At 47.9% G+C, this 23,901-nt stretch overlaps 1 protein-coding gene across 1 annotated transcript in view; it reads right to left on the reverse strand.

The window, feature by feature from the left end:
- JAM3 (junctional adhesion molecule 3) overlaps nt 1–23,901 on the reverse strand; it is a 51,628-nt gene that overhangs the window by 5,381 nt on the left and 22,346 nt on the right. Inside the window, exons 2-7 of the mRNA XM_074976839.1 lie at nt 6,106–6,171; nt 4,756–4,869; nt 3,877–4,029; nt 3,432–3,634; nt 2,604–2,703; nt 912–1,041 (exon numbers count right to left, since the gene is read on the reverse strand). Coding sequence (XP_074832940.1) covers nt 912–1,041; nt 2,604–2,703; nt 3,432–3,634; nt 3,877–4,029; nt 4,756–4,869; nt 6,106–6,171 — 766 coding nt within the window. The remainder of the gene's footprint in view (nt 1–911; nt 1,042–2,603; nt 2,704–3,431; nt 3,635–3,876; nt 4,030–4,755; nt 4,870–6,105; nt 6,172–23,901) is intronic.

The raw sequence follows: 23,901 nt of genomic DNA on the forward strand, positions 1-23,901 counted from the left end.
TGGAGTCATTGGGGATAGTTCTCTGAAAACATCTACTCAATGTGTAGCAGCCGTCACACACAGACTAGTTGGCACATCATCTCTGAGACTCCACCTACACTTAGCCAGCCTCTGTCTCCCAACCTCCACCAGTAGCCTCTTCCTGTCTATCAGGTGAGCACAGGATCAAAAAAGCAAATAGAACGTTAGGAATCATTTCAAAAAGGATAGAGAAAAAAACAGATGATCTTATTGCGTCTATGTAAATTTATTTACTTGTTCCTGTAACACAAGAAGTGCAGGGGTCACCAAATTAAATTAATAGGTAGCAGGTTTAAAGCAAACAAAAGGAAGCATTTTTCCCACAACACACAACCTGTGGAACTCCTTGCCAGAGGATATTGTGAAGACGAGGACTTTAACGGGGTTCAAAAAAGTAAACAGGTTGATGGTGCACAGGTCCATCAATGGCTACTAGCCAGGATGGACAGGCATGGTGGCTCTAGCCTCTCTTTGTCAGAAGCTGGGAATGGGTGACATGGAAGGGATCGCTTGATTACCTGTTCTCTTCAATCCCCTGGGGCACCTGGCATCGGCCACTTTTGGAAGACAGGATACTGGCCTAGAGGGACCTTTAGTCTGAACCAGTAAGGCCGTTGCTATACTCACAGGAGACCCCTGAAGCAAATAGGAGTGGAGACTTGCCAAGGTTAGCCCTTTGCATGCCAGTTTCTTTGTGCAAATCTGTCTTTACACTGCACCGTTGGAGCTGGCTGGAATTGAGCAGGTCTTGAGAGTTAATTAGGGACTTACGTATTTAAAGGTCAGGCAGTGACCCATTCTCGAGCCAATAGGTGGCATGCCATGCAAAGACAGCGCATGCTAGGAAAGGCAAAGGAGTATAGGAAAGAAAGTTGCAAACTTAGCCTTACCTTTTCCCAGTCTGTTTGTTGTTCACGAAGTAACCCCTTCTGTATGCACAACAAATGCCAAGCGTTATCAGTCCCAGAACCACCATGACCACTAGAACACCACCAATAATCCCACCAATATTAAGATCATCTGGAGAAAAGAAAAGGCATCAGTCACTGATCCCCATAGGTATGTATCCCAGCCTTCTATCCACGCACAGGCTAATTGACACAGACTCTTCACCCCCTGAGATTCCACCCACACATGGCCAGCCTCTGTGTCCCAACCTCCACCAGTAGCCTCTTCCTGTCCATCAGATGAACACATGATCGGGTATCTTAGGTCTGCTTCCATACCCCACATTACACCTGTCTTCAGTAGTCCCAGTGTGTGCAACTGAGATTCAGGAATGAACATTAACATTGCAAAATTATCTCCCATCCGCATGGCCTGATTGCCACCTACTCTGAGCTAGCACTACTTCCTGGGTCCCTGAGCCTGGACCACCCTTTGCTCTTGCAGCAACGACTCAGGAAGCACAGGCTTGTAACCTATCTGACGTGCACATTTCCATGTTATAAGTCAAGAGGCTCTTGTTAATCAAGTGCTTCAGAAGTCTCTTTTGAAATGCACCACTGAGACGCAGAGAGCCATGGGGAAGCATTACCAGGAGGCACCAGCCACAGCCTCCGCTTGTAGAAGCAGCCAAAGCAGGAACATCTGAACATTGAGAACATCCTTTGGTTCCAAATTGTCTTTCTCTATCCTGTGCTGATTGGCTCTTTACATCTGCTCCCCACATCAGCTGACATGTCTACACTGGAGCTGGAAGGGTTAACAGCCGCCTCAAAGAAACACACCCTAACTAGGTATGATCAAGCCAGCTTGCTAAAAGCAGTTATGAGAAGGGTTACCTGCCTGGTGCACCAACCTAGAGACCATACTTGAGCAAATGAGCCCCATGCTACTGCAGCTGCACTTCTATTTTTAGCATGGTCCCTTGGCTAGAGTTAATACGAGCACGTTTCCTCAAGATGGAAATTACGCCTGTGGGCTCCCACATCAATATATCAAAGACTCTTCATTTCAGTTTCTCTCCATGCTAGCCCCTCTCCTGCCCTGCCCTGCCCCTCTCCCCTCTGTTGTTGTCTTTCCTCTTTCCATTTTGCTTGTTCCAGTTGAACTGAGCCAATCCCATCAATACCTCCACGGTGCTAACACATGTTTTGCTATCTGATGTGTCTTACACTGCATGCTGTTAGGAGCAGGAACTGCTTGCCATTCTGGGTCTGGGATGCACCTCGCAGAAGGTGGGCCTTACACACTACCATGATTAACTTACAATTATAATGATGAGAATCAAATATACAAATCAGCTAAGTAACCTCAAGAATTGTGAAACGAATTGACCCAGTCTGTTCTCCCTGGTTTTCATTTACAACTTATTTTCTGCTAGCTCTTGCCCACACTTTGCCATCATGTTTTTCTATGTTGTTATCAAGCCTTACAGATGTCAGAAGCCAAGTGTCTGTCTCGTCTTTCTGGATAGCACAGTGCTATGTCCGCGGGAACCCAGGAATTATTAGGGATTTGGGAAGAACCAAGAACATACTTGAGGTTGCATGAGGTACTACTGAGAACCATCTCCCCAATACTACAGAGTTTCTCATTATGTAAAGCACCCCTTCCTACAGATAGGCAGAGCCACTCACAGACTTCCATCTCCTGCTCGTCACACTTGGCGGAGCCAGCATCATTCGTTGCTATGCAGTAGTAACGGCCAGTGTCGCCCTTGTGCACGGCAGTAAAGACCTATTTTGGAGGAAGCATGGCAGGTCAGAGACCGTTGGAATCGCAAGCTTTTAACAAACAGTAAACAAGTTAAACACAACAGCCAGAGCTGCCAGTGGTCTAGGCCTTAGGCACCCACGGAAGGAGGATGTAAATACACAGGTAGTTCTTTGCTTGCCTTTTGATCACACCAAAGCCCTGCAGAGAATAGAATGTGCTTCCAAGTTTGCAGCCTGAGATATTCTAGTTGCACAGGACTCAACAGAGCTCCAAAACTCAACTAGGGCTTCACTGCTTAAGAGCAAGAGCTCTCGCTGTAAATTGGACCCAGGACATTGTTCCCCTGGGACGGCAGCGATCAAGAGAGATCTTTGAGGGTGAGAAACAATGCTTCTCTTCCTTTTCTACAGCAACTGAGTTTTTATGGCAAACCATTATTGGAGAGAGAAAAGCAGGGACACGGAGCTATGCCAGTCCTCTCCCCTCACAACAGTGGGCTCAGATTACTCTAGAGCCAAAGGCAAAAAACATGGGGGTCATCTCTTCTGGTCCCATGGAGTTCTCCCCCCTGTATTCTCCTGTTGGAGTCTGCTTGCCCACAGGGGATTGAACACCTAACCTATTCCAACTGTTTTGTTTCAATCTACTCATAATCTGGGCATATGCAAACAGCAGGTCCCCTTTCCTTCTGCTGGGCAACCCCACCACAACCCAGCAACAGCAGTCTCTCATTTCCAAAAGAGCCTTACCAAAGTGCCTGTTACAGGGTTCAAAACGAAGGAGGAATTATGGAATTTGGGGTTAGATTTGGAGTCGGCTGGTAAAGGTTCACTGTTGCGGTACCAGCTATAGGTGGATTCTGGGTAGCCTTCTTTCTCGTGGCACTGAAGGGTGGCGGTTTTGCCCACTGGCACAGCGTTAGGGACTCTGCACCTAGGAGTGACCGGCTTCACTGAAGGAATAGAGAGAGAAAACATGAATCACATGGCCCACCACCTTGCAGGACTCCACCTATTCCAGAACCCCCTTGGAGCACAGAGCAGCAATTCAGCTGGCCCCCAGCCCAGCATAACTGCGGCTGCTTCCCCCTCCAGAGGTGAGGCCCACCAGAGAAATTAGATTGTCTTGGGACACCTACAAGTGGTACTGCTAAGCCAGCAGTGTTGGCAAAGGTGCCCTGAGCAGAAGCAATACCTTGCACTGTAAGCTGGATGTTTATCTCATCTACTATGTTTGCATCGTCGGGGGCTGCCACTTCGCAGCGGTAGGTGGCAGTATCCATGCGGGTGGCATTTTTGATCACCAGTGACGTCCGGCTGAGAATTTCAGCACGTGTTACAAAGTCTCCTGGAGCCGGGAGGAGAGACAAACAGGAGAGACCATGTTTCTAGCTGCAACCTCCACCAATGCATTTTAAAGGCTACAGCTCTATAGTTCTGAAGGAAGGAAAGAACTTGAACTGGAAAGTGTAACACCTTCTGCAAGTAGTAAAGCCAGAGAATGAATTTCTATTCCAGATCCTAGGGCTGGCATTGCTGGGGGAGGCAGCACACTCCACCTTCACACTAACCCCTTGCAGATGAACGGGAAGTAGCACTGCAGTGAGTACTCTGGAAAGCAGTGTGTGTCTGGGATGAGGGTAAATCTTCAATGTTTAATATGGGACAAGAGGAGAGAAAAGTCTGGTCCCCGACAGCTATGCTTAGCTTTGCCTTGTGATAGTCGGTGACTGCATGAAAGGACCATGGGTCCAGGATTAAGGGGTCTGCACTATCAGCATCAGCTTTTGACCCAATAAATAATCCCACATCAAGGGTGCCCAGCTCCCCTTCCATTCTCACAACAGCGCTCTTTGCAACTCCTTGTTGCTGACCACTTGGCTAAGGTTTGACAGCTGTGAAAGAGGACCCAGGCTTCACTCGGTTCTGAACCCTGGCTGACCAACCCAGGTTGTGGAAGTAATTAGAAGGCAAGCTAGAATTCTTGTCTTCCACAGAAGCATTTCTTCCCTGCCCTCACTGTTTCTGTGGTTATAAAGTGGAAAGGAGTAAAAAGGGCAACCCATCTCCATACCTTGCATTTTATTGTCAAAAAACACGTAGGAGGTGTCACTGCCTTTGATCTTCTTCCACTCGATCCTCGGGTTGGGCGTCGTGGTGGATTTAATGATGCAGGACAGCTCCACACCTAGCAGCAGCAATAAAACAGAGGTTAACAGGGAGCAGATGTGAGTTCATTCTGCTCCAAGCTGCCTCACACACTATTTTATGGGGAGATGTTGCTTCCTCAAGCAAAGTCCCCATCTTTCATCTGCCTCACAAACAGGAACACCACTACATTCCAGGAACCTATGGGGGAAAATAGACCTCGGCCATTGAAACTAATACTCATGCAGATAACAACCTCAGAGAGAAAGGAGAACGTTTGGAATGATGGTGTCTCATTTACAGCAAAGAATTCCTCACAGATCAGGCACCCAGCAATGGCTCCATTACTAACGAGCATACAAGATGGAGCAAGGGTCACCATTATCTCCTGGAGCAATGTCTCAGTTATAACTGTCACACTGGCATTTACAAGGCAATGGTGTGATCTCATCCACCATCTCCATTGTCAGTGAATACAACAACCTTGTCCCCTTTGTGGGAGACATCTTCAGCTCTGTTTTACAGAACACGAACCAAGTATTGTATGGGAAGTCTGCAGTAAGGCCAGAAAGAGGAATGACATCTCCCAAATCCCAGTCCTCTGAATCACAGCACTACTCTCGCTTGAGTGTTTAAGTCCAGTGCTTGGGTTCTGCCGGGTCCTCCTAGACACGGCTCCAACACTTTTTGAGAGAACAGAACAGCGTCTTATGACATTACCAGTACGTGCATCCTGACACATCTCAAATGCAGCATTCACCTGCATTTATGCTCCACCTCAGTGAAGCATTTTAGGTCTGATCCTAGTTATGGCTCTCAGGGGTATAAAAAGATGTAATGGTGTAGACATCGCCAGACCACCAGAAGAATTGTTCCAACGACCAAGCTGCTGTCTAATAAGGGAGTGGATTTACTCTAGAAAGGGGAAAAAACCCTTCTGCAGCTGTAGCAAATGTCAGATCAGTAACACTTAAACGTGTGCCTGAGGATAAATTTACACTGTAAGTGCCAATGAGGTCAATGAAATTTCAATTAAAAACACAATCACAGCGCTTCAGCAGAACTCTGACATTTAAGTGCTTTACTAAACGGCGAGAGATGAAAGAACACACTTAGGCAATATACTGGAACTCAGGGCCTTAGTTCTGCCTTGCTCTCCACAGCACATACCCTGAGACACGTGCCAAGTTCTCCCCACTGTGGGGAGTGATGCAAATCTACAGCTACACGGAAGTGTCATGATCCTATTACAGACCAAGTCCCTCACCACACTTACGCTGAAATTCCTGCACCACGGGCTTTGTGTTGCTGGACGTCAACTCCACAGCCAAGATTCGATAGCCTACAAAAACAAACAAAAGGGAATAAGAACAGCCCAGCTCATAAATCATACAGTTATAAACTTACTCCCTGGTAAGAAATCCTCCAAGCCAGCTTCAGTAAGGACCAGCTCCCCTATAACAAATGCTGCCCCAGCCTCAACTGCTTTGCCAGCCAGCCATTAGCCAGCCTCCTGTTTATTTACAATCAATCTCTGTGCAAATACGAAAAGCAAAAATTAAAGAGAATTGACAAACTGGCACAATACCAGCAAAACACATTTCCTCTAGCCCTGTGCTCCATTTGCAGAGTGGATGAATGCTAAAAGAATGGCCAAAAGTGGCTTGCAAAATAAGGACACTTATGTTCACGTTAATTAGCCAGATGATATAAAGGGAAAAAAGTCTCAAGAATTTGTTGCTTTCTAAAATGTGGAATTTGTTAGCTCCATCCACAGTCAATACTAGGGATGTAACTATAGGAGACCCCCAACTTATGCAGAGGTTGTGACCAGAGCAGGAGCGCTGGACAGTTTCCTGTATCCTGTGAGCCACACGGAGCTGGGGGCCAGGCTCCCAGCTCCCTGCTGCTCACAGGAGCCAGGAAACTGATCAAGAGTCAGTGCTGTGCTGGTGAGTTTCCTAGCTCCTCAGTGGTGACAGCCAAGAGTCAGGCTGCCACCCTAACAGGAGCTGTGAAACTGCTCCTATCAGGGGCAGCAGCCTGATTCTCACCACCCCTGACAGGAGCAGGGAAAAGTCAGGCTGCTGCTCCTGTCAGTGACAGCAACCAAGAGCCTGGCTCTTGGCAGCCGCCACTGACAGGAGCGGGGAAACTGACCAGCACAGCAGTGCTTATCAGTTTTGCTGCTCATGTGAGTGGCGGGGAGCTGGCGCCTGGCTCCCAGCTGCGCCCCCGCAACTGGAGTTGGGAAACTCACCTTTGCTGCTGCACTGGTAAGTTTCCCATCTCCCCTGAGTGGTGGGCAGCCAGGTGCCAGCTTCCCACCACTCAGAGTTACATTAACCTGAGATTTGCACAACTTGTGTGCACGCATCTTGGGATTATCATATACTCATTAAAACTATTATCTGGTTCAACTTAAAATGTATATTGTTTAGCTGGCTAACCGCTGGAAGACTAGTGCAGAGCCACTGGGGTGGAGGTCCCACCACCTGGGACACTGCTCAGGGCTGCTCCAGTTTGGTCCTCCCATGGGTGGGGCTACTCCAGCCCGCTGCAGCTGGGGTTTCACCGGCCAGGGAACTGCAGGCAGAGAGCTGCTCCAAACTCGCCAGCTGCAGCCATGGTTCTGCTGGTCTTCCCACCACAGGCAGGGATTTTTCCAGGCTTGGGTCGCTGTAGGTGGGATCCCACTGGCCAGCCTTCCACAGCTGGCCCTCCAATTGGATTGAGACAGGTCCAGTTAATTGGTTACTGCGTAAGCCTTCTGGTAAGCCTCATGCTTACCAGGTAACCAGTCAACCTTCTGCATCCCTGGTCAATACACAGATTATATATTTAGTTGTATACTTTGGAGGTTAAGTAGGCAGTATAGAAATGTACAATGCATGACTAATAAGGCACAGAAGACAGCTACAAAAAAAAGCCGGACAAAAAGGGAAATGGGAGATTTACAGCTCAAACAGGACACCATTAGGAAACTGGAAAGGAGCAATTTATAAGCATTCCTGACCTGGCTGAGGTCAATGACAAATTTCCTATTTGCTTCAATTTGGCTCGGCTGTCGGGCTGTGAATGGAGTGTTCAGAAGTACTCAGCATCAGCTTGACTTTGCTACCGGCACAACCAGCTTTTGCACTGGCTTTTTGGGGAGCAGGGATGAGCCAATGCAGCATGCTCTACACCAGTGTTTTTTAAACTTTTTGAGATCGTGGAACACCAAACAATAATATTTTTATGTAGAATACCTATGAACATTTACTTAAAAAAATTGTTGTCAGACCAAAATAAAAACAAAACAGCAACATATCCAGCAAACACAAAATGAAGTAGTTTAATCTGGTACCATGGCAATGAAGAAGTAACATTGTCTCTGGTTTTAATAAGAGAAATTGTATACCATCAGTGTATTTTTCCAAATGTTCACAGCACACCAATGTTCCGCAGAGCAGTTTAAGAACACTGCTCTAGACAATCCCACCCATCATATGCTGCAAGCCTTCTGTCTGCTATGGGCTATCTTCATTCTCTGTCCTTCCTGCTTCCAAGTTCTTGCTGCTATTCCAGCCTCCTGTACGTTCGGAATCAGTGCTGCCAGCAACACCTTTTGATGGTTTTCTCCTTCAGACCTTTTATAGCTTTCCAAACACTGTATCACCTTTCATCCGCACAGGACCTGAGGTTGCAAAAAACATGTTATGCGTACCGCCCCCAACTGTGCACAGAGCTTCGCTGGAACAGAGGGAGGCAGACAGCACCGCACAACAGGAAAACTGGACCACATAAGCAAACATGGAAAAAGTTTTACTGCTTAGTATTCTAGTATCTGGCAGGGCCCATCACTTCCTGTTATCATACCCTCCCGCAGAGCATGGTTCTTCCACAGCCCTGTCTCTCAGTGGTGCAGTAGGGCACACAATCCAGGCTGCAGCAATAGTGAACAAGGCCCACCATGGAGACTCATTATTAAAGACCTGCTTCAGAAGCCCACTCAGGTCAATGCATTGACATGTCCCCACCTCCTGCATGGAGCAAAATCACAGAGATGAAAACTAAAGCCACCAGTGACCTGACTTGCACAGAAATCAAGGTGCTGCTTTATCCTGGATGAAACAGGCATGACAAGACAGGGGAAGGGACTTAAAATGAAATGAGAGAGGAAGAAATGGGCCTACATCAAGACAAAAATTTGGAAATCCTCATGTTTGTTTCAGGTAGAAATGTTCCAGACCAACCACTCCTGATGAAAGGAAGTTAAAATTCCTATACTGTGGTGGATCGGGAAGATAAAATGAAGAAACTGCCCATTGCTGCACAAGAGAGAGTGGCAAGAGATTTTAAAAGCCACCTAAGATATGATATTTACAGTTGACTGGCCCCGATGCTCCTACATCCTTTAGACACTTCAAATCTTTCCCACGCATTATGGTCACTCATTATTTGTTATAGATTGACGGTTTGTTCAGTCCTACAGTGGGCATAGTTCCTGTCCCAAGCAGCCATCTCAACAAGAAAAAGATGGTCTGCGAGGCTGGTGCAGTTTAAAGGCCATGACTCCAGGAGAATCGCCACACGGATTGGGGGAGGGAGGGTCACAAGACATCAAAAAGCAGCCAACGCCCCAGTCAAACCATTACTGGTTGACTCTGCACTCCTCTCTATCTCAGCATTTCTAGAGCACTAGGGAGAAGCCTCATGTTGACTCAATTCTGGTCCTGTAAGGTGGTCAGTCAGGGTTAGCATGACTCTCAATGCAATATAGTGAGCACTTAGCCTCATGGCACCTGGATTTGAGTCTGAAAATACTCCCTCTCTTGGTACACAGAAGAATGCCACCTTCTCTGCTGGATCTCAGCTGGTGGAAGAGCATGCTCCAGTCTTGGTTTGCCATCATTAGCGGATCATGGACTAGCTGGTCAAAGGGAGGGAGGAAGAGCACTTATATCAGACCTGCAGGTTCCTGAATTAGCTCTGCTGAATGGTAATCAGACCACAGACAGGCTGTAACATGCTCCTTTTCCTTTGTTCTCTCTTTGATCCTTCTTGTTTCCTTGAAGAGCCCACATGGCAAATCTGATTTTGATCCTTAGTTTTGACCCTAGCCACCGTAAGTATATCTTCCCAATGCCAGCAAAAGTCCAGAGCATTCAAGGAACCAGCCATATGAAGATAAGCATCAAGCTCAGAAAAATCCCTCTGAAGTCCCCTGACACACTTTTAAACATGCTCCTTGCTGACTTGGAGTCCATTTTGTTTCTGAATTGGGGTTTCCTACCCAGAGGCAGCAAAGCCCACAGTCCCTCAGTTCCATCCTTCCCTGCCCAGGAGCTTGGATGTGCATGTCCTTTCCTCGCCAACAGCATCTTGCTGATGCTTTTGCTGCATCATTCAAAAACTCCACACTGACTAATGACTCAAAAGTCTTTTCTGAATAACACTAAGGAGCCAACATGCCCAAGGAAGAGAACACATGGATGAGGATGCAAATGGGGGAGGATGCTTTTTTCACTCCTACAAGCCTACCCAATGGGGCAATAACATTCTGAGACAGGAGCCAAAGCCTGAAGAGGAACAGTAATGCATATCCCAGCTCTGAATCTCTCCCTCTGTGACGAGCATCCTCCATGAGGGCGCTGTTGTGGACCAGGACTCCAGCAGTTATATCTGCGAAGACTTGAATAGTAGAGGGGGTTTGGTGCACTTGGGGCCTTGAGCCTAATTTGAAGAATGGGTGAGATGAAGTCAGGGGAGTGGCAGCTGTTCGTGATGCCTGAGGTAAGACCCCTTCTCCCTGAAGGAGTAAGGCAAAAACAGCTACTGTAAGTAGCAGCATCTCCTGAGACCAGGAAGGCTCGGGGAGAGAGCCAGGATGCATTGCAATAGCTGGAGAAGACAGTTTGCACAGCAACTGTGCTCCCGTCTGTCTCCCCACCTTTGCTTTCCCGACTGCACAGATGCACCCAAATGACAACAGAGTCAGCATCTGCACCCATCTTTGCTACTTAGAGGAAAACATCCACTGCTGCAGGGTGAAAAATGAACCTTTCTCCCACGCCTGCTCTCCACTATGTGCCATTTTCCAGAGCAGTGTCGTCTCCTCAGCCAGATAGGGTGAGAGATATAGAAATACATCTGCTACACTAACTGTTGTCTTACGCTCCTGATTATCCCAGTAGTGTGGGGGACATGGGTGGGGGTCAGACAAACGAGAGGGCAAGAGCCATTCCTCACTGGGGTAGCTTCCCCTGCTGCCTTTGGCTAATCCTCCTCCTGCTCATCGGAGTTCTGCAGTCTCTGCTCTGCTACTCAAACCTCTGCATTACCTGAATTCTGTCCTTGTCACCCAGCATGAGATGCATAAGGAACAAAGAAAAGACCTGGATAATGCAGAGGTTCAGGTAATAGGGTCTGGGATAAAAAATATTGTGTATCGTTTCATTGGAAGGAGGAGGTAGCACCATAGTACCTAGTGGTGGTACAACAGAACCCAGGAGCTGAGATCCCACGCATTTTATTTCCTGGAAACTCTCCTCCCCCTACACTTTCCTATCCATCCGATCCAAGAGATTTATGTTTCCCCAGCAGGCACAAAGCAGGACAACAACAGGTTTCAGATACAGAAGCTGGGTGCTTGGAGCCAGCGGCAGCAGCTCCCAGATTATGATGTTTATCGATTGTGGGCACAGTGTAGCTGTGATGCCTTAAATCAACACAGAGTCAGATTTATTATTCACGTGCAGCAGACGAGAACTGCAGCCAGGGAGCCTTATCATACAGCATAGAAGGAAATCCATGGAGGGAGCAATGAACTGCACAAAGAGGCTGCAAAGCAGCAACAAATGAGCTTATTGCTGCTGGATGGCTCTACTACCATGAGCCCTACTAGCATCAGTTCTTCTGAGGCAACAGAAACCACTAAAAATCAAAGATCCTAGCGTTACAAAGTGGGGATTGTGGGGATTCTATTTCCCTTTTTATATTACATGTGTTTTCCACTGTCCTGTAGTAAGCTCGTGTGTGACCCTCAGATTTCTGGGGCACTGCACCAACACCTAACTGGTGATGGGAGTTTTGGGTGTGACAGCTTCTCCCACGTACACAATGCCCATGCCCTTTGTAACCTGAGCCCAGGAAGAGGTGCAGTCAAGTAACCCCACTTCCCCAGGAAGCAAGACAAAAGCTGAAGAGGGTCGGGCTGGTTTGCTTTGTAGACTGAGCTGCTGGGAGCGAGGCAGTCTCAGCAAGCTTGGGAGGCAGGGATGAGGGTCAGGTCCCCAAGACAGATTGTACCTATTGCGTCCTGTGATCCTGTCAACTAATAGACCTTCTGCTCCACCCACTGGCTGGGAGTCACATCTGACTGCAGATGAGGGTGTAGGGCCTGGTGACCACTAGCTGTTACCACACTCTGCTGTGTAAGCAGTGGGGAATGGAACACTGGGACATCAGACACCTCTGTTGCTGGCAAATGTTGACTATCATAATGGCAGCCATGGTATTTGAATAGTTTGGTACAGTTACCTAAGCATTAGTCAAAATCCCCATTTTTAGAAGAGCTTTAAACTATGGGTACTCGGGAGAGGAGAAATTCACCCAGTGTGGTGACAGCACAAAGACTGTGTTGTTGTTGAAATCTCACCTGCCATTTCAAAATAAAATGTCGTGGTATCCAAGGTTTGTGCCAGACTTCCTCTCTACATTGGCATACATTCCAGCCCTAAAACCTTCTGCCTTCTTCAAGCTGGCAACCTGCTATAATGCCAACAGGTGTGGCGCTGGCTGGATTCCTAATGGACCAGAGAGACTTGGGGTTGAAGCCCAAATATCATCAGCACTCTATCCAAGACAGTGCAACCCAGTCTGGGATGTGTTTCTGCTCTGATTTTGACTAAGACATTCCAGTCCATAGAAACAGCCCTGTGTGACGACAACATTTATATCCACATCCAAATATCTGCAGATTTGCAAGGCTCTATGTGTAAATTATGTGTAACTTGTGTCTAAAGCTACTGCAAGTGCCGTCAACCACTACAAGATGACTGAATTTCAGTAAACAGTTACCAGCTTTATGGAACCTATCAGCATTGAATGGACATCTACACTGCACTAAAATACATGTCCCAGCATCTCCTGGGTCCCCTTTCAAACCAGGAATGGGAGCTGGGGGAAGCAGGTCAAGAAGGCTAAACAGAAATTTAGAATAGATGGGAATCTTTCTGAGGCAATGGGGTACTCAGGGCTTGTCACATTTGCCTCCAGCCAGAAAGAGTCTGGCTTGTGCTTAGCTGGATGGCATATTCTGAACACCACCACGCTGCTTGTAACTCTCCAGTGGGCTATGACAGCCCTTACTTTTTCTTGTAGTTTAGCTATAAATGCATCCCAGTCCCCAAATCCTTTTGCAGCATTACTCTGAGATAGCCAGCCTCTGACACTGGCTGCAGACTGTACCAGCCTGAAAGATTCAACTCTGCACTTTGCTTAATACTAACTACAGCATTGACCTCGATTTATATGGAAAACCAGAGTAGGTTTCTTGTCCATGGTTCAAGTGATAGGAAGACTATTGACAACAAATGGTTGCGTATAAAACTAACTCATACCATGCTTTCTATAGACCCAACTTAACTACCAGGTTAGCCTCCTGTCTAAACAGCTGTCCCTCTCCCAAGACATTTTTAACCGAGGCTGGTTGTGGCCCCGTTTTGCAATCTGCTGACCATTTATTTCCTAGGTGCACAATGAGGGGACGTGTTCTTTGCCTCCTAAATATGCTCCATAAATTCATGGTCATTGGTCCCAGGCTGGCTCCCTACTGAGGGCTTGTTTTTCCCTTTGTGCCGTTTCCCTGTTGACTTTACCTCTCACTTACATTTGACTTTGTAAATAGACATCCAGTGTGTTAGCTTACAGCACTTCATTTACTTCCCCACAGAGATACAATGAATAAACATCTCTCGTCTGTCAAAAAAAGTATTTCTCTCTTCTGCTGGTGACAAATACCTGCTTACAGACACTAGGGAGTTAACTTCTCACATAACATCTCTCCAAGCATTTCACCATTCTATTATTAACCAGTGTGACACTGCCTTTCATTTGCAACCTCAAGTGGCATTCTGGAGTGAACCAGAATATCTTACCAAAGTCAGGGGATACCTGGACTCCTTTCTCAACTGACACTAAGCAGTTCTTGGGTAACAGGCATTATAGGCTAAATACTACCAGAATTAAACAATACAGCCAGTAAAGATTCCATTCAAGTCGTTGCCTCAAACTGATCTTTGATGTGAGATGGCTGAAGTAGTGACTCCCATAGACTGATTGCTTTCAACTTCATAGTTGCTGGATACATTCATTTATCTTTTTAAATAAAATACACTGTGATGGGATATGTACCCCACACAGGACTCAAAAGATTGAGAACCTGTGTGATGTTCTTGGATTGTAAGATGAACATTCATATCATCGCTGCAACCGTTGCTATATGTTTGCACCAAATCGTGTACAAAGCGAGCTGAGCTGTCTATGAAAAGCTGGTGATTTGCTGACTTTGTGCTGCTTATACACATACATCATTTTTTGTATTTGAGGTTAGGAGTAATGGTTATGTACTTGCAGTTCAAATGTTTGATTCTGGGAGATCTCACCAGGTTGCTTGGCCAACCTATTGTGAAAGGGTTGCTACTCAAGTGACTAGCAGTACTTCACTGACAGTGCACCTCAGGTGGTGCCAGTCTACACCTGATGAACTTTGCTTTGAATGCACAGCTCAGCATGTAAGCTAGGGGTCAGCAAACTTTCCAAGGCAGAGAGCCAAAATCCGACCTTTTGACCTCTATGTACAGTCCAAGTGCCGGTGATAATTTTTAAAGTCACTAGTGGTCTGACTTACGACAGCATCATTAATAAATAAGATACAGAGCATCACCATTTAGGTGGTGATTGGTTGTATTAATTGGTCTTTTGTTTATCCACTGGCGGCCCCGGCTGCATGGGAGAGAAGGGGTGGGGCTGTGCTCCCGTCTCACATGCTGCTGAAAATCCACTTGTGTGCCACTCTTGGTACCCATTTCAGGGGTTGCTGGCCCCTGAGGGAAGTGATGGCTGCTCCTAAATGAACTGAATCATACACAGACAGGTGACTTGCTCATGTGACAGATTCCCACTTGGAATGTACTTCTACACAGCGAGAAAAATGAGATTCCCCTCAGATGGACAAGGGGACCCTTGGGGTTTCCTCCATTTTGTCTTCAATGAGCTAATCACTTCTGAAGGATCTCTACTATGAACTGAAGCCTAAAAGGACTGATGACCCATCTGAGCAGACGATGTATTCCAAAGACTTGTTTTAAGATGTCAGTTTATTCCATTTCTGCTACAAGCCTGCACCAAGAACTTTGCAACTGGTGTATTTGATTCTATTAACAATTTTACTCTCATCCTTTCTTTCCATTTAATAAACCTTTACATTGTAGCTTCTAAAGGACTGACACAGCAAGCTCTTTTGAGTACGATCTGCGGTATAAAATTGACCTGGGAATGTGGCTGGTCCTTGGGATCTGAAGAACCTGTTCTGATTTGATGAGATTGTTTTACAACCTCTCATCTGTATAAGGAGTGCTACTGGGGGTGGCATAGGAAAGCTGGTGTGTCTTAGGGGATTTTTGTGTATGACTTACTACTAGCCAGTGTGGTGCTATTCGTGACTGGTTTGGTGTGCCTTATAGGGGAGGGTGCCTCCCACCCACCCCCCGCCAGTCCTGGACTGTAAGGAGCCATCTCTAAGCACTTGGCCCTGAGTTGACCCTCTCAGCAGTGCCCCCAGAAATCTGCTGTATTACAGCCTGAGAGGCCAATTAATGCACCTTGCTGCACCTGGAGGGAAGGCCAAGCCAGGCCTAATTAAAGATGAGTCCCAGCTGGGCAAGGAGCTGGCTGGGTTCTACACAAGGAGGGAGCACAAAGCAGGAGGGTAGGGGAGCAGAATTCTACAGCCTCTCTGAGTAACAGGAGATGTCTGAGGAGAGCTTTTGTACCCTTGGCCCTAGTGGGAGAAGATGGGGAAGGAGACTACTGAAGTAGCCCTGTGTAAAGACAAGCCCCAGGCAGACAGCCATGGGGGGAGACTGGAGATGAGGGTCCAGACCAGAATTCATTGAGAGAATCCAGTGGATATAGCGTACGGTAAACTTTTTCATATCCTGCAGCTGTGAGACCAGGAGGTTCCTGGACATTCAAATATTCTCGATAATAGAGAGGTATACCTAGCAATGCACAACACTAAAGGAAAACAAGATTAGATACTGAGAAACAAACTATGCAGAGTACTTTATTTACCAATAACAATAGTATTGTACACTGTAAACTTATACTGCAGTTGCTGTATTTATTTGTATTTAGTTTTGCTATCCTGTACACATGGAAAACATAACTAAAATGTACCTGTTGTTACAATGCTTATTACTTATGCTAATACTTATTACTTACTTTACTTATGGTTATTTGAGAGTTCTGGATAATAGAATGCTGGATATGAAAGAGTTTACTTACTTAGATTTCCAGAAAGCCTTTTTACAAGGTTCCTCACCAAAGGCTGTCAAGTAAATTAAACTGTCATGGGAGAAGAAGGAAAGTCCTCTCATGGATTTGATAACTGGTTAAAAGACAGGAAACGAGGGTTGAAATAAATGTTCCGTTTTCAGAATGGAAAAACATAACTCGTGGTATCCCCCCAGGGTCTGTAGTGGGACCAATCCTATTCAATGTATTTATAAATTATCGGGAGAAGGGATAAACAATGAGGGCAAAATTTGCAGATGATGCTTAACTGCTCAAGCTAGGTAAGTCCAAAGCAGACTGTGAAGAGCTTCAAAAGGATCACACAAAACAAGGTAACAGGGCAGCAAAATGGCAGATGAATTTTTATGTTGATAAATGCAAAGTAATGCACATTGGAGTATATAATCCCCAGTACACATGTCATATGACAGCAACTAAATTAGCTCTTATCTCTTGGAAGAGATCCTGGATTCAGTGTGGATAGTTTTCTGAAAACATCCACTCAAGCTGTGTTTACACTACCAACTTCTTTCGAAAGATCCCACACAGCTCTTCTTTCAGAAGCACTTTTCTACTCCCAGATGGGGAAGAGTGCCCCCTTTCGAAAGAATCTTTCCAAGAAAAGCTTTTGCACACACTCCGTGGGCTGCCTTCTCAAAAGAGCCGTACTCGATGGTGCCAGCCAGCTGGCGCACAGGGGACATCCTGTCCAGCGCTAACAGAGCTTTATGCTCCCCATGTCAGGCTGCTTTTAAGTCTGCAGGGACACAGAAACCCCATGGCAGGGAGCTGAGAGCATGGAGGAAGCAAGCAGGTAAGCCCCATAGCCCCACACCCTCAGAGCCACTCCTGCAGCGACCAGAGCCACGATGTCGCTGCCCCACAAGCCATAGGGGCGCCCCCCAAGGAGCTCGCTAAGGGGTCACAGGAGCCCGCTGCCCTGCGTCTGAAACAGAGGGGCACCCTTCTGGATAGAGCCAGTGCTCCGGACCTCATTGGGCTCTGGCATGAGAAGGAGGTTCTCCAGAACACCACCAACTACCAGCGCAATGCCCCCACCTACGCCCAGCTAGCCACTGGCCTGGCCACCCAAGGCCACCCTGCCTGGACCACGGACCACATCTGGTGCAAGGTCAAGGAGCTGAGGCAGGCCTACGTGAGGGGCCAGGACAGCGCCAGGAGGTCTAGGCAGGCACCGGCCAGCTGCCTGTATTACCAGAAGCTGCACAGGCTCCTTACGGGAGAGGACAGCTCCCCACCCTGCGCCCTTCTGGACACGGCAGCCCTGGAGCCCTCTGCCACAATGGAGCAGGAGCCAGGTATAGACAGGGACCAGCCGCAACCCTCTAGCTAGGCCAGACCTGGAGTCTGAGGTCCCATCTGAGGACAACTCCACGGATGGACCCTCGTGACCGCTCTGCCTTCTGGCTCTTCCAGCCGCACACCCTTGAGCCAAGCATCCCCCCAACATCCCTGAGGGATCCTCAGGTAAGTGCCCGGCGCGTCTCATTTGCTGGGACAGGGAGAGGCAAGGGTGCCCACGCCTGCCACGCTCCGAGGTAGCCCGAGCACGTGGGCATGGATGCAAGTGATGCCCAGCACCCGCACCCCGGACAGCGCTGCAACTTGCATGTGTTTGGGGCGGGGTAGGAAGGGCCAAGCTGCACCTGGTGTGTCTGCCACACATGCCGCCCCCTGCTCCCTGCCCAGATGACCCCACCCTCACCTGCAGGCCCGTTCCCTGGGGGTACAGGGCAGCCCTGCAACGTTCAGCCCCATCCCCAACATGGCACACAAGCCATGTGCAGCAGGGCCTGCCACGCCAGGCACACATGCCACTGGTCCCAGCACATTCATGTCCCTTGGCCCGGGGTGGGGAGGGGCAGCACCCAGGGCTGGGCTGTGGGACTGACTGTCTCTCTCCTTTCCTTCCTTTCCAGCTGTGCCCTCCGAGGGCAGGCCGAGCCCCAGCACAAGCCCGGGGCCGACCAGCCCCATCCACGACATTGGGCATCCAAGTCCAGAAGGGGCAGCAGAAAGGGCCACAGCAGCTCCGCCATCAGCACCCGGGCAGGCCCACAGACTGAGGGCACATTGCCGTGGGTGGGAAGATGAGACTGCAGTCGACACAGCTGCTCTCCACCATCACAACACCTTGGCGGAGTCTCAGCTGACGCTGGAGGAGGCTGAACTGGCCTAGCGGCGGGAGACATGGACAAAGGTGGTGGGCACGGTGTGCGCGGCCCTGACTGAGCTGCCCGCCCAGCCTCCCACTGCCTCCCCGCCTTTGGTGCCTTCACTGCCTTACGGGGCCTTGCAGCCTGGGTCATGACCAGGCTGAGCCCCAGTGAAGCAGCCACCCCCACCGAGGCAGAGCCCACTGCACCCCCCTCTGCGCCAGTGCGTTGTCCCACTCGGCCAGGTCCACCCAGTCTCTCCAGTCAAAGCTCGCCAGGTAACTCCACTTGCGCCACATGACCTGGGGGAGGGGTGGCACAGCAGGGGCCATGGTGGGTTGAGGATCCAGCGGCCAAGTCCCAGCCCACCATAGCAGGTGGAGGACGGCCACCAGGAGGGTGGCCAGCAGGCAAGCCAGGGCAAGCCTGCAGGTCTGGAGCTGCTCTGGGTCCATGGCTCTGAGGGCTGGACTTCAGGGCTGGGCAGGGGCTCTGCAAGGCTGTGTGCAGCACACCAGGCCTGAACAGCATGTGCAGGGAGGGGGCGTTTGGGAAGGGCCCTTTAAGGGAGCATGTGGCCAGGGCTCCCAGAAGGGCTTTCCAGCCTGTCAGCAGTGTTTCCCGGTCTGTTCTTTCAAAGAGCACCCGGGGCTGTGTGGACACGCTCTTTTGAACAAATGGATTGCTCTTTCGAGCTGCGTTTTACACGTAGATGCGATATTTCAAAAGACTATCTCGGCCAGAGGATCGTCTGGCAAAAGATTGCTGTAGTGTAGACGTGGCCTCAATGTGCAGCAGCAGTCAAAAAAGAAAAAAAAAAGTCAGGAATTACTAAGGGAGTAAGACAGACAATATCTTAATGCTTCTATATAAATGTTTGGTACACCCATATCTCGAATGCTGCATGCAGATGTGGTCACCTCATTTAAAAAAAAAGATATCTTGCATTGGAAAAGGTTCAGAAAAAATCAACAAAAATGATTAGGGGTATGGAACAGCTTCTGTGCAAGAAGAGACTAAAAAGAAGAGAGATTCTTTTAATCTTGGAATAGAGATTACTAAGGCGGGATATGATTAAAGGTCCATAAAATCATGACTGGCATGGAGAATGTGAATAAAGAGTTATATACTCCTGCCCATAAGTACCAGGGGTCACCAAATGAAATTAATAGGTAGCAGGTTTAAAACAAATGTAAAGGAAGTACTTCTTCACACAATGCATAGTTAACCTGTGGAACTCCTTGCCAGAGAATGTTGGGAAGATTATTACAGGGTTCAAAAAAGAGCTCGGTAAGTTCATGGAAGGTAGGTCCATCAAGGGCTATTAACCAGGATGGGGAGGAATGGTATCCCTAGCTTCTGTTTGCCTGAATGGGGGATGGAGGAAAGATCACTTTTCGATTACCTGTTCTGTTCATTCCCTCAGGGGCACCTGGCATTTACCACTGTTAGAAGACAGGACACTGAGCAAGATGGACCTTTGGTTCTGACCCAGTATGGCCATTCTTATGTAGGGACACAACTCTGTGGTGAAAGCCCTAGAGAGTCAGTGTCCAGCACTAGCAGAGCTGGGGAGGTCCCAACATGGATTAAAAGTTTAAGCCCCATGAATGGGGCAGAAGCTACTTTTGTTGAAGTTTGCTTTGCACTTTGGATTCTGGCTGAAAGGCTTCAGAGAGAAACCCTGGGCCCACTGCTCTGACAGAACAGTGGGATGTGGGAGGAGCCCTGGAGAGCTGACAGACATCAAAATGGATGACCAGTGCTGCGTATGACATAGTCCATTTGAGACATGGATACTCTGAAAAGGGAGAAACTTTAAAGAGACCTGGCTGAGTCATGAGAAGAGAGACCACCACAGGCTCAGGTGTTACACAAGGAAAGAGAGACTACACAATGCTGGCCAGGAGGGGACACACCAGCGGTGAGTTAACTCGTACACACACCCCCTACCTGCCCCACACCCACACCCAAAAAAAGCAAGAGGAAGGTCCCCTGTCCATTGTGCTGGGATCTCTTTCATCACATAATCTTTGGTTGCTCTGCAATTCAGAATGCATCAAAGGCATGTTAGAATCCTATTACAAACCACTCACTAACTTATTATGCATCATTATTCTCCTGGCTGTTAAGTCATGTAGCAAGAGTGCAGCTGAGTGAGCATGAATGATCTACTTTTAGGCCCTGGAGGCCTGTCAGCCGAATGCTCTGTGTGTCAGCAAGTCTGACTGCCAGTTTTGAGAAGCACCTTACAGCACTCGTTTGGAAACGGATGGCACAACAGATAAAGCAAACACCTGTGGTGAACTTCTGCAAAGCATGATAGTGAGGGCAGCCCAGGTGAACCCAGCACTGTTCCTCTAATGCCACACGTATGTGAACTGTGTGCTTACAAGAAAAGTAACAGTTCCCATTTTTGTTGGTCAGCTTCTTATATCCAATGGGGTGGGGGAGAGCCACCATAGCAGGGGAAGAAACAATGACTAGTGCACCAGGGAAGGAAAAAGGAATTTGGAGAGCTACTTTCTGTTCCCAGCTGGTCTTGAATGAATCATTTTTAGAGCCTAATTTTCAGAGGAATATGACTCTCTGCGCCTCTTAAAAAAAAGCAGGCCCTTAATTTCTCTGTGCTTCAGTTTCTCCATCTGAAAAACAGGGATAATGATATTCAGGCACCTTTGTAAAATGCTTTTGGATCCACAGATACAAAACACTAAATAAGTGCAAAGTAATCAAAAGGCAGGGACATAATTAGAGTGATCTAAAGATCTTTCATATTTTTGCCTTTCCCAGAAGTTCTAAGGAATTCTGGCATGGACCGAGCCAGATTTATCAAAGGAAGTCCAAGCATCCTGTTGGAACTTACACTTCCCCTACATCCAGAATAGCCCTGAACCATCAGCCATTTCTCCCATGTGGTGTCAGCTGAGCAGGGGGTCGTCAGTGCCCTGCTTTTCACAACCTTTTGGTTGTACCTGAGTCATCAGCAATGCACTAGGAATCTGGGTGTGCTCTGCCTCCCTCTCCCAGCTGGTCCACATCTGAGATTTGTGAGCCTGATACTTCTTCTGACGAATGGCCATAGGCAGGGGGTTTGGAATGAGCCTAAGGGAGTTAGCTGCTAGCTCCCACTTGAGTTAGAGATACAGGCATCAGATTTACAAAGGTGCAGACTGGCACCTATTGGGAGTTACAAGTGACTTAGGCACCCCATGACTAATGTCTTCAATTGGATTTAGGTACCTAACTCACTTAAGCACCTAGTGGAATTTTTAAAAGCTCTTATCAGCATTTTAGGTGAGAAGGTGCCTTCACCAATTAGGCGTTTGGTGCCTACCTCCTGCAGACTCCCACCCTCAATCCATTAGTCCCTGTGTGCTGTTAGCACTAAAGATATAAGGTTCAAATCCAGCTGCTGACCCAAGTAGGGTCAGTGACGCATTCACTGTGGCAGAGGCATGGCCACCTCAGGGTTAGCTGCAAAGAAGAGCTGGGTTGGCAAAAGGCCTGGCAGAGCCACATGCATCTGGCCAGCTCCAAGGCGCTCTGTCGGCTCCTGGCCGAGGACAAAGTCAAGCCGGGGCCTGGGGCAGGCTGAGGAACAATGGAGATGTGTAGCTAAAGATTAGCAAACAAAAGCCTCTCGGCATTCATGTCCAAATTAAGCAACAGCATGGACCTGGAGCCGGGTGTGTGTGGGAGCTGCTATCAGTTATAAAAGGCTCTTCTCCCACAGGCAACCATGTGGCACTGGAAAATACTCCAGCCAGACATAAATCCTTGGCTTTGTCAGAGATGCCTATGCTGGAAGGCTTTTATTTTTACAAGCTACGTAAAACACGCTGACTTATTTTAGATGCACATTTGTGCTGCTTGTTGCAAAAAGGAAGCCAAGTCCCTGACAGACTCCCACAAACAAAGGAGACGTGTCTGCACAGGCAGGAAACATGAACAGTACCAAGAGGGATGGCAAATACAAGGATGAAGAGAGATATGTCAGGGGATTTCCCCACATGCCAGGGTGCTCCTTTTTAATTCCTTCCCCCTCTTCTCTGTTGCTTTTCCTCTTTGTCTCCATCTCTTGCTGGTAGAACCCAGAAAGCGTTTTGTGCTGTTCTACTTGCACTGCCTCTCTATTGGCTTATGATCTGTGCTCTCCTCCTGTCTCCAGAGAGCTGATATTACCAGTTTATTATTACTGAATGTTTATATTACAGTGGCGCACAGCGGTCTCAGTCAGACTAGGGTCCCAATGTGCTATACTTTACAAATATAATGGAAGCAGTAGTACCCAGTGTTCCCTGTATGCTGAGTGCTTGGGCGACAGTCCAGAAGACGTTCAGGTGCCACCAGCTGATGAGCGGAGCGCCCACAGCTGGCAGTGTGTGTTTCTACTAGTGGTGCACATCTGCACATGCCTTGGTGCACAGAACGAAATTCATTATGCCCAAGCATGGAAAAATAGAGAGGGAACGTTTTTGGTAAACATTCCAAAGAGTTTACAGTCTAATAGTCACAGGGCAGTACTGCCTAAAAGCTAAGGAAGACAGTCTGATCCCAGAGGGTTCTTTCCTTCCCAAGCGTTGCCACTGACTTGCTGTGGGGTCTGGGGCAAGTCACTGCACCTCCTTGTGCCTCCATTTACCCATCTGTATAATGGTGATGATGCACCAACCTAATTTGGGAAGTCCTTTGAGATCCTGAGATGGCAAGCTCTAGACAAGCACTTAGGAGATCCATACTAGTTATTCTCAAATGATCAAAGTGAGGCATCAGCCTTCTTGCGACAGAGCCCTACTCCAATTACCTACATTTCATTATCCTGAAAATCGTACAAATTTCGTCACATTAGCTGGTGTCTTCTGAACCATGACAGTGGTCAGCTGCATTGTGACTGCCTTAAAGAGCAGAATGAATGCATTCAGCAGTCAATAAGGAACCACGGTTGTTTTTGTTGTTGTTTTTAAAAAAGCTAATTTCTGGCAGGCTATCTTAGTTATTTAGATCACCCGATAAGTTAGCCAGCAATCAGACTGGCCACTGAGCTAGCTGTTTAGGGCCTATGAAACCACGGGGAGCAACCCTCTGTCTAGTAGAGAGCAGTGGTGCACGTATGCCTTTGCCATGTCACAAATTATTCTGAGAGGGGTTATGCAGACAACAGTCAGGGCAGCCTGTTACCTCCAAAGAAAAAGTGTTTGGGGGCAGGGGTTGAACTAACACCCCGATCTCCAGTGCAAATACATTTCGCTCATTAGTTTTGCATACAATAATGCCTCAAGATATGGGCATTCAGCATGCACATATCCCATTTTTTTCGCGAGAGGCGTGTG

This window comes from Carettochelys insculpta, chromosome 25, assembly GCF_033958435.1.
Source record: "Carettochelys insculpta isolate YL-2023 chromosome 25, ASM3395843v1, whole genome shotgun sequence".
Lineage (NCBI taxonomy): Eukaryota > Metazoa > Chordata > Testudines > Carettochelyidae > Carettochelys > Carettochelys insculpta.